The sequence below is a fragment of the Bison bison genome, unplaced genomic scaffold (assembly GCF_000754665.1).
Source record: "Bison bison bison isolate TAMUID 2011002044 unplaced genomic scaffold, Bison_UMD1.0 scf7180017864062, whole genome shotgun sequence".
In the NCBI taxonomy this organism is placed as follows: Eukaryota; Metazoa; Chordata; class Mammalia; order Artiodactyla; family Bovidae; genus Bison; species Bison bison.
This window is the reverse complement of record NW_011494634.1, coordinates 776605-787706: the sequence shown is the minus strand read 5'-3', so window position 1 is coordinate 787706 and position 11102 is coordinate 776605. Positions and strand designations below refer to the sequence as shown.

General features: G+C 40.3%; 1 protein-coding gene across 1 annotated transcript; it reads left to right on the top strand.

The window, feature by feature from the left end:
* Positions 1-8194: 8194 nt before the first annotated feature.
* On the top strand, positions 8195-9136 carry LOC104985935 (olfactory receptor 9K2-like). The gene has a single exon (XM_010836321.1). It carries the CDS (start codon positions 8195-8197, stop codon positions 9134-9136), a length of 942 nt encoding a protein of 313 aa, XP_010834623.1.
* Positions 9137-11102: the final 1966 nt, after the last annotated feature.

The window sequence follows — 11102 nt, the reverse complement described above, 5'->3', positions numbered from 1 at the left end:
ATTTATTGCATTATTCATTATACATTGACTCTTTTTTGTTTCTTCTAGGTCCTTGTTAAACCTTTCTTGCATCTTCTCAGTCCTTGTCTCCAGGCTATTTATCTGTGATTCCATCTTGCTTTCAAGATTTTGGATCATTTTCACTATCATCATTCGGAATTCTTTATCAGGTAGATTCCCTATCTCTTCCTCTTTTGTTTGGTTTGGTGGGCATTTATCCTGTTCCTTTACCTGCTGGGTATTCCTCTGTCTCTTCATCTTGTTTATATTGCTGAGTTTGGGGTGTCCTTTCTGTATTCTGGCAGTTTGTGGAGTTCTCTTTATTGTGGAGTTTCCTCGTTGTGTGTGGGTTTGTACAGGTGGCTTGTCAAGTTTTCTTGGTTAGGGAAGCTTGTGTTGGTGTTCTGGTGGGTGGAGCTGTATTTGTTCTCTCTGGAGTGCATTGAGGTGTCCAGTAATGAGTTATGAGATGTCTATGGTTTTGTAGTAACTTTGGGCAGCCTGTATGTTGGAGCTTAGGGCTGTGTTCCTGTGTTGCTGGAGAATTTGCGTGGTATGTCTTGCTCTGGAACTTGTTGGCCCTTGTGTGGTGCTTGGTTTCAGTGTAGGTATGGAGGCATTTGATGAGCTCCTGTCAATTAATGTTCCCTGGAGTCAGGAGTTCCCTGGACTCAGGGTTTGGTCTTAAGCCTCCTGCTTCTGGTTTTCAGTCTTATTTTTACAGTAGTCTCAAAACTTCTCCTTCTATACAGCACCATTGATAAAGCATCTATGTTAAAGATGAAAAGTTTCTCCACAGTGAGGGACACCCAGAGAGGTTCACAGAATTACATGGAGAAGAGAAGAGGGAGGAGGGAGTTAGAGGTGACCCGAATGAGATGAGGTGGAATCAATAGAAGAGACAGCAGTCTAGCCAGTAATCACTTCCTTATCTGCACTCCACAACTGGACTGCTCAGAGATGTTCATGGAGTTATACAGAGAAGAGAAGAGGAAGGAAGGGGACAGAGGTGGCCAGGAGGATAAAAGGGGGGAATGAAAAGAAAAGAGACAGATCTAGCCAGTAATCAGTTCCCTAAGTGTTCTCCACTGTCTGGAACACACAGAAATTCATAGAGTTGGATAGAGCAGAGAGAGGTTAGAGAGGAGACACAGGCGACCTGGTGGAGAAAAAGGAGAATCCAAAGGGGGAGAGAGCAGTCAAGCCAGTAATCTCACTCCCTAGTAAAAAATGGGTACTGAAGATTGGGTTCTTAGAGGTACAAAATTGGTAACAAATACATAAAAGCAAAAATTAAAAATCTAGAGTAGAGTTTGGAATTTCAGAAATACAATGTGAAAGAAAAGAAGAAGAAAAAAAGAAGAGAAAAAAGAAAACAAAGTCACAAAAATTATAAAATATATATATATATGAAGTTTGCTTTAAAAAAATAGGGTCTTTTTTTTTTTTTTTTTACAAAGTAATAGTAGGTTATGAAAGTGAAAATTAAAGGAGTAATAGAGGACTTAAAATTTAAAAAAAAATTGAAAAAAAAAGAAAGAAAGAATGATCGTAAAAATAGTAATAATATATCTAAGACTTTCTCTGGTGTTGTTGTGGGTATTGTGGGGTCAGTTCATTTTCCGCTAGTTCCTTGGTCTGGCTTATATTTCTCAAGATCTATAGGCCCCTTCCTATGTAGTCGATACTAACGACAGGGTTTTAATCTGTTGCACCTGTCACTTCCAAGGCAGTTCCCTCTGTTTTAGCTTCTTCTGTTTGCTGGTCTCTTCAGTGTCTGATTTCCGCCCTGACACAAAGGGGGCGGTGGTGGACACATTTTTTTTTAGGCTCACTTGTTCAGTCGTGCTGTGGGGAGGGAGGGACGCTGCAAATAACACTGGTGTGTGCTTGCAGTGCCTCAGCCATACTGGGCCTGCCCCTGCTCACGGTGCGTATACCCTCCCTGCCCACACTGCTCAGGCTCTAGGTTGTTCTGCCGGGAACAATCCGAGGCTGGACCTGGGCTGCATGCACCTCCCAGGTCTAAGCCGCTCAGGTTCAGGCACTCGGGTAGTCCTCAGGGGCGCAGACTCGGTTGGGCCCGTGTTTTGTGCTCTTGCCAGGTCTGAGCAGCTCAGGTGATGAGGTGTTTGGCGAGCGCGGTCGCTGTGACTTATCGCCTCCCTGCCACTCGGTTTTCTGGGTGTACAACCGGTGCACCTTCTCAGGCGGATGTTGACCGTCCAGAACCTCAAGAAGTTTTAGTTAGCAAAGAAGCCTGCTTACAGTTTTATAGATAATGTCTCTCTGGGGCTGCGATTGCCCCCTTCCAGCTCTGGCTGCCTGTCACCGGAGGGGGATGGTCTGCAGCCGGCTATCTTTGTTCAGTCCTTTGTTCTGTGTGCAGGCCTGGTGGTGTCTTAGGTTAGGGCTGGCTTTTCGCGTGGTAGTTATCCCACAGTCTGGTTTGCTAACCCAAGTTAGTTCGCTCAGATTGTGCTTGGGGCACTCAGGCCAGATTCTTACTCTAAGCGATGCAGCCCGCACCTCCCTGCCCAGCCCCCGCTTGCTAGTGGTGGGTGCAGGCGTCTGTGCTGCTTCTCCGCTGGGGGAGTTACCCTTGGGCTCGTAAACTGTGGGTATGAATTGTTTATTTATTTTTCCTCCCTGTTATGTTGCCCTCTGTGCTTCCAAGGCTCGGCACAGACTCGGCAGTGAGAGTGTTTCCTGGTGTTTGGAAACTTCTCTCTTTTTAAGACTCCCTTCCCGGGACCGAGCTCTGTCCCTCCCCCTTTTGTCTCTTTTTTTGTCTTTTATATTTTTTCCTACCTCCTTTCAAAGACAATGGGCTGCTTTTCTGGGTGCCTGATGTCCTCTGCCAGCATTCAGAAGTTTTGTGGAATTTGCTTGGCGTTTAAATGTTCTTCTCATGAATTTGTGGGGGAGAAAGTGGTCTCCCCATCCTATTCCTCTGCCATCTTCACTATTTATGTTTAGATCCATAGATAACACATACTATATTTAGTATAATTAATAGTTTATGAAAATTATGCCCTTCCATATATGATTTAACTTCTTTTCATTATTTAGTGTTATGCTGGCAAGAGGTACATAACCTGATATATATACATATATGTATCACTTCATGGGAAATAGATGGGGAAACAGTGGAAACAGTGTCAGACTTTATTTTTCTGGGCTCCAAAATCACTGCAGATGGTGACTGCAGCCATGAAATTAAAAGATGCTTACTCCTTGGAAGAAAAGTTATGACCAACCTAGATAGCATATTGAAAAGCAGAGATATTACTTTGCCAACAAAGGTCCGTCTAGTCAAGGCTATGGTTTTTCCAGTGGTCATGTGAGAGTTGGACTGTGAAGAAAGCTGAGCACCGAAGGTTTGATGCTTTTGAACTGTGGTGTTGGAGAAGACTCTTGAGAGTCCGTTGGACTGCAAGGAGATCCAACCAGTCCATTCTGAAGGAGATCAGCCCTGGGATTTCTTTGGAAGGAGTGATGCTAAAGCTGAAACTCCAGTACTTTGGCCACCTCATGCGAAGAGTTGACTCATTGGAAAAGACCCGGATGTTGGGAGGGATTGGGGGCAGGAGGAAAAGGGGACAAAAGAGGATGAGATGGCTGGATGGCATCATTGACTCGATGGATGTGAGTCTCAGTGAACTCCAGGAGTTGGTGATGGACAGGGAGGCCTGGCGTGCTGCAATTCATGGGGTCACAGAGTCGGACACGACTGACCGACTGAACTGAACTGAACTGATACATATCTTGTTTATTCATTTAGAATATTTATAGCATATAGATCAATAAATTGCCCATCTAATGTCATATTGATTAGAAATTTGTTTCTTTATTCTTTTCATTAAAAATGAAAATGTGTGGATGTCTGCTATGCACATGTCTAAAGGCTTATTTGGAGTGTATGCCTAGAAATGAAATTGTTGGATCCTGTGATATATAAATATTTTCTACTTTGCTACATATTTGTAAATTACTTTCCAAATAGGTTTTTCCAGTTTACACTTCAGGTATAACAATGTCCATTTTTATTTCCCCTCATTTGTCAGTTTGAATAGTGTGAAAAAAGTAAGGATTTTAACATTTACATGATTATTAGTGATTTTGAGAGCAATTTAAAATTTTTATTTGTTTTATCTTATATGACTTTATCATTAGTCCAATTATCTATTTAGTTATTAAAATTTTTTTCTTATAAATTTATATTAAATAATTATGTGTTGAATAGTAAATCTTTGGAGGCTGTGGGTACTACATGTATTTTGCTCCAGCCTTTGGATTGTTTTGTAAATATTGTTTGTGGTCTATTTTGTCATACAGATTAAAACAATTTAAATATAGTCAAATTTGATAACTCATCATTGTCTTCCAGATAGAAACCTAATCCTGATTTACTTAGCTCATTTACTAAGTAAAGAACTCATAGCTGTAGATTTCTAAACTAATAATCAAATTCATGTTTCTTCCTGATTGGGCTTCAAGGAGATCCACTTAACATGTAGCTATCTCTAAGTCTTTTTTTTTTTTTTTAACTAAGAAGAATTTGGCTTATGGCTCAGGTAGTGGGGGAGAGAAAGGAGGTGTGTGTGTAGACTTGCCCTGATGAGGCTAGGACACAGAGCCCTTAACAGGTAGTTGACTTGTCTAGAAATCCAGATCCCTGTTCCATGTTCATCAGTTAGGAACTGCCTACCACACTCCTTTGAAAATTGTCGTGTTTAATTTTCCTTATTGAAGTATAGTTGATGTATGTGTGTGCTTAGTCATTCAGTTGTGTCCAGCACTTTGCCATCCCATGAACTGTAGCTCCTCTGTCCACAGGATTTCCCAGGCAAGAATACTGGAGTGGGTTGCCATTTCCTTCTCCAGGGGATCTTCCCTATCCAGAGAATGAACCTGGATCTCCTGCATTGCAGGTAGATTCTTTACTGTCTGAGCCACCATACTTGATGCATAATATTATTTAAATTATAAGTGTACAGTATAGTGATTCACAATTTTTAAAGGTTATACTCCATTTATAGTTACTATAAAGTATTTGCTACATTCCCTGTGTTGTGCGATACATCCTTACAACTTATTTTATATTTAATAGCTTTAAAGGTAAACAGGGAAGCATTCTGAGTTGGATTGATATGTAAAATGTAAATGTTGTGCATGCATATGTATTTGTCTGTGTGTGTGTTTGTGTGTGTGTACTATTTCAGATCTTGTATGGATTCCCCCAATTTATGCTGCTCTCACTTATTAGCAGGAGAGTTTACCCTTTTGGCAACTTCACTGATTCTAGTTTCGACTTTGTTAGCACTTTAGTTATCTCCAAGCAGTCTTATTTTTGTTAGAGTATAGACTCAAATAACTCTTTCCCATCTTTTTTTTCAGTAATGTCATATGTATTGAATTGAACAAGATACCTTTAGCAGCAAGTAACTAAAGACTCACTGAAAATAGCTTAAGCCTTAAGAGGTCTATTATTTCACATTACAGGGTTGCTGGAGACACCTTGATTCCAGGGTGGTTCACTGGCATGAGGACTTCATCAAAGACACAAGTTTCTCTCTACTTTCTGCTCTGCCATCCTCAGCAAATCAGTAATACCATTTATGGTCACATCATGGCTACAACAGTTCCAGGTATCAATTCATTATTTTTGTCTAAAGGAAGAAATTTTTAATTTTCTCTCATATAGGTCTTTAACAAACAAGATATTTATTATAAAAATTTCAAAATATACAGACTATAATAAAATAGTAAAATAGTAAAATCCACTTCTATATACTCACTACTGTAATGCAATATTTTGCATTATATTGCAATATTTTATTATACAGGATAAGAAGCACAATTATACTTCATTCCTTGTACTTAACAGACTTCTCCAAAAATGAGGTGTTCTCCTTACATTACCAATTCATTACATGCTTAAACAGCTTACTGATAATTCATTATGTCATTTAATATTCTTCTTAAGGTAAAAATCCCTGACTTCCCAAAATACGTATTTTGTGACTGGCTTGTTAAAACCAAGAGTCAATCAAGGAACATTCATTGCATTTGATGCTATGTCATGTAACAGCATCAATAGATAAATTCAGCATGATTGTAGGAGGCAAAAAAAACTGAGGAATGAAAATTATGTGAGATAATATATTTCAACCTTAAAACAAACTTTTCTAATAAGAAATTGTTTCCCAAAAGACCTAGGGATGGTTCAAGGTGAGTTGGAAGAGTAGATAATATTCTTTCTTTTGTTTCTTTCCTATATGGCCCTCGTGGGATGGACTTGGAACTTGGCACTGTTATCACCCCATAATTGACCTTATTTTTAGCCTCTCTCAGAGGGACCTTTGCACCCAGTTCATGCTGCAATTATTTGAAATAGTTGCAACAGAGATGACTAAGGGTACCAGGTTGCCTCCTGCTCTATTCGCCCAGGTCATTGGGGACTACTCCTCCTCACTGGTGATATTATCTTTGCTGTACTTAAATTCCATTTGGCTTTCATCGTTCTCATTCTAAGGCCTGTAAGATATGTCCTCACGTGCATGGCCATGCAATGTGATTCTTCAGGTTCAGGTGCATTTACTCTTCAGTTTCCATAAAGAAATGTTCACAGGGTTAGAGACCTCACCAGGTCATCTCTGTTATCCTCTAGAAAGAGATAAGAGGTATATAGCTATAGGGGATTTTCAGGCAAAAACACAACAAAGGAAATGAAAAGGCTATTCTTAATTGAAAAATGAGATATTAATCTCTGAGCAGAGCCAAAAACTGAATAAAATTATATATTTCAAAACAAGATTTTACATCTCATGTAAAATTTTAATTTTGACATTGTCTTTAATTTCTCTTCTATGGTTTTACACTCCGTTTTCCATTTTTAGGATTAAACACAATAACTTTTGAATCCTTGCTTCTACCATTAGGAAATTGCTCCACTGAAGTAAAGTGAGAAATATTCAGGTAAGAGATAGATTAATGTCAAATTTGTACAGAAAATTTTAGGAGCTGTCAATTTTTCCAGTAGCATGTCCGAGGTTTGTCCACTTTGAGAAGCTGAAGATGCCTTCATTTTGGATGAAGGTTTTGGAAAACCAAATAAATCTCTTGCTATCCTACTTTAAACTCTCACAAACTGTTTAGCTATTGACCTGTTTTAATCTCCAATGCCTATTTGTGGAATTTAAAATTACTCTTTTTGGGCTTCCCAAGTGGCTCAGTGCTAAAGAATCTGCCTGCCAATGTAGGAGACACAGGAGACAAGGGTTCAATTCCTGGGTTGGAAAGATCCTCTGGAGAAGGATACGGCAACCTACTCCAGTATTCTTGCCTGAGAAATCCCATGGACAGTGGAGAAATCCCATGGACAGTACAGTCTATGGGGTCACAAAAGAATCAGATTCAACTTACTGACTATACAACAACAAAATTCCTCTTAAATTTGATCCTTCTGTTGTAAAATGGAAACATTAAAATGAATTTGAAATTACAGAGAGCAAATATTATTTATCTCTCAAAACCTTTAGATATGTTAGACTTACTATGTAAGTCAAGTGAGGCACTAAACAGGTAAAAAGAAAATGCTTTATGTGTGAAAATCATGTACCTTATAATGGAAAGAGGACTAGAATTGGAGAATCACACTAGAAAATTATGAGTTGCTGCTGCTACTGCTGCTAAGTGCTTCAGTCGTGTCCGACTCTGTGCGACCCCATAGACGGCAGCCCGCCAGGCTCCCCCGTCCCTGGGATTCTCCAGGCAAGAACACTGGTGTGGGTTGCCATTTCCTTCTCCAATGCATGAAAGTGAAAAGTGAAAGTGAAGTTGCCCAGTCGTGTCCGACTCCTAGCGACCCCATGGACTGCAGCGCACCAGACTCCTCTGTCCATGGGATTTTCCAGGCAAGAGTACTGGAGTGGGGTGCCATCGCCTTCTCCGAATTATGAGTTAGGCGACTCAAATGTTGTGTGCTGATGGGCAATTACAGTATACCTCAGAGTCAATTCCTATAAAAGGATGCAGCAAATCATACATAGCACAACAGAATCTTATAAAGGAGATGATAGTACAAATTTCAATGTATTATACAAGAGGCAAAAGATACTTTGTGATACCAGGAAATAGGTAGAAGTCTCTATTTTTAATCTTGTCTTGTACCTCTTAGCAGGTTCTTGCCATGGGTGACAAGGGAGCAGGCAACCATTCAGATGTAACTGACTTCATTCTTGTAGGCTTCAGGGTCCGTCCAGAGCTCCACATTCTCCTCTTCCTCCTATTCCTGCTTGTCTATGGCATGGTCCTTTTGGGGAACATTAGTATGATTGGCATCATTGTGACTGACTCCCAGCTGAACACACCAATGTATTTCTTTCTAGGCAATCTCTCCTTCATCGACCTCTTCTACTCCACTGTTATTGCACCTAAGGCCATGGTCAACTTCATGTCTGAGAAAAAGACTGTCTCTTTTGTAGGGTGTGCTGCCCAGTTCTTCTTTTTTGCACTCTTCATTGTAACAGAAGGGTTTGTCCTGGCAGCCATGGCCTATGACCGCTTCATTGCCATCTGCAACCCTCTTCTTTACAGTGTCCATATGTCAAGACGCCTTTGCACTCAGTTGGTGGCTGGTTCCTATTTCTGCGGTTGGGTCAGTTCCATTCTCCAAGTCAGTGTAACATTCTCAGTGTCTTTCTGTGCCTCCCGAGTCATTGATCACTTCTTCTGTGATTCTTACCAAATTGAGAAGATCTCCTGTTCTAATCTTTTTGTCAATAAGATGGTATCTCTTAGTTTGGCTACCTGCATTATTTTGCCCACAGTAGTTGTTATTGTAGTATCTTACATGTATATTGTAACCACAGTCTTGAAGATCCCCTCCAGTGAAGGGAGAAAGAAAGCCTTCTCCACTTGCAGCTCCCACCTGGGCGTGGTAAGCTTGCTTTACGGGACTGTCTCCTTTATGTATTTCACACCTCCAAGCAATCCTGAACTTCGTAAAGTGGTTTCAGTATTTTACATATTGGTTACACCCATGTTAAACCCTCTGATTTACTCTCTAAGAAACAAAGATGTCAAACAAGCTTTGAGAAAAATCTTATGGAAGAAAAAATCTTTATCCTAATTCTACTTTCTTGTGATTTCCTCATTAATGGACCCATCGATCGTTTCAGCCTGATTTGCTTTCAGTGTGGAGTCAAGCTTGAGTCACTTGAAGATCCTTTACATTGATCATTCTGCAGATGAATTATTTTCAGTGAAGGGGTGGTAACAATTTATCATTCACTCTTCATCATTCACTCTCCCTTAAGAGCAGTGGTATATCTCATACATCAGTAAAATTTGAAGTCATCCTATAAACAGAAATATACTCCTTACTCTTTTTAGGTAAACTTTATGGAGTGAAGGAAAAAAGAATTTAATTTTATTACTGTTATTTTTCTTTGGGCCCTATTTTTAGATAGTGGGCAGAAAAAAGTGCTTTGGTAGAATGCTAAGCTCAGAATGTATAATAATGTTTAGAAGAAGGGTCAACCCAAGACAGGGTGATTCTGAGTTGTAAATATTTAATCCTTTAATGAAATTTAACTGTGAATACATTTATTCACAATTACTTGATTTGGGGCCCATAGTTCTCGAATAAATATCATGGTATAAGATTTCTTTTTGTCTGTACCATCATGAGTTTATCAGAACAACTCAATAAATCATTGGTGTGTAATTGTATCTTACTGTATCTTATTGTTTGTTATTGTTGTTTAGTCACTAAGTCATGTTAGACTCTTTTGCAACCCCATGGACTGTAGACCCACTGGGCATCTCTGTCCATAGGCTTTCTCAGGCAAGAATACTGGAGTGGGTTGCCAGTTCCTTCTCCAGGGGATCTTCCTGACCCAGGCATAGAGCTCACGTCCCCTGCATTTCAGGCAGATTCTTTAGTACTGTGCCACCAGGGAAGCCCATATCTTATTGTTACTTATTTTAAATATTGTTATTGATTTATTATCATATCAAGGAGCTGGAGAAAGGTATCTTGTATCCAGTCTTCTAAAAACAGGATATACAAATCCACAAAGACAAGTCTTTAGTACTGATGTCCTATCTGGAAGGGTTAAAAATTACATTAGATTTAAATAATTGATCCCAGTTTACTGGATTACTCTGTTCTCTTTGGCAATTACTATTTGAAAAGTGAAAGTTGCTCAATTGTGTCCAACTCTTTGTGACCCCATGGACTATATAGTCCATGAAATTCTTCAGGCCAGAATGCTGGAGTGGGTAGATTTTCCCTTCTCCAGGGGATCTGTCCAACCCAGGGATCGAACCCAGATCTCCCGCATTGCAGGCTGATTCTTTACCAGCTGAGCCACAAGGGAAGCCCAGTTACTGTTTCAGATCAGTCAGTTCAGTTGCTCAGTTGTGTCTGACTCTTCGCAACCCCATGAATCGAAGCACGCCAGGCCTCCCTGTCCATCACCAACTCCCAGAGTTCACTCAAACTCATGTGCATCGAGTCGGTGATGCCATCCAGCCATCTCATCCTCTGTCGTCCCCTTCTCCTCCTGCCCCCAATCCCTCCCAGCGTCAGAGTCTTTTCCAATGAGTCAACCCTTCGCATGAGGTGGACAAAGTACTGGAGTTTCAGCTTTAGCATCATTCCTTCCGAAGAACACCCAGGACCGATCTCCTTTAGAATGGACTGGTTGGATATCTTTGCTGTCCAAGGGACTCTCAAGAGTCTTCTCCAACACCACAGTTCAAAAGCATCAATTCTTTGGCGCTCAGCCTTCTTCACAGTCCAACTCTCCCATCCATACATGACCACTGGAAAAACCGTAGCCTTGACTCATGGACCTTTGTTGGCAAAGTAATGTCTCTGCTTTTGAATATGCTATCTAGATTGGTCATAACTTTCCTTCCAAGGAGTAAGCATCTTTTAATTTCATGGCTGCAGTCACCATCTGCAGTGATTTTGGAGCCCCCCAAAATAAAGTCTGACACTGTTTCCACTGTTTCCCCATCTATTTCCCATGAAGTGATGGGACCTGATGCCATGATCTTCATTTTCTGAATGTTGAGCTCTAAGCCTA

Coding starts and splice junctions, on each gene's coding strand:
- LOC104985935 (XM_010836321.1), top strand. CDS start 8,195: ATGGGTGACAAGGGAGCAGGCAACCATTCAGATGTAACTGACTTCATT.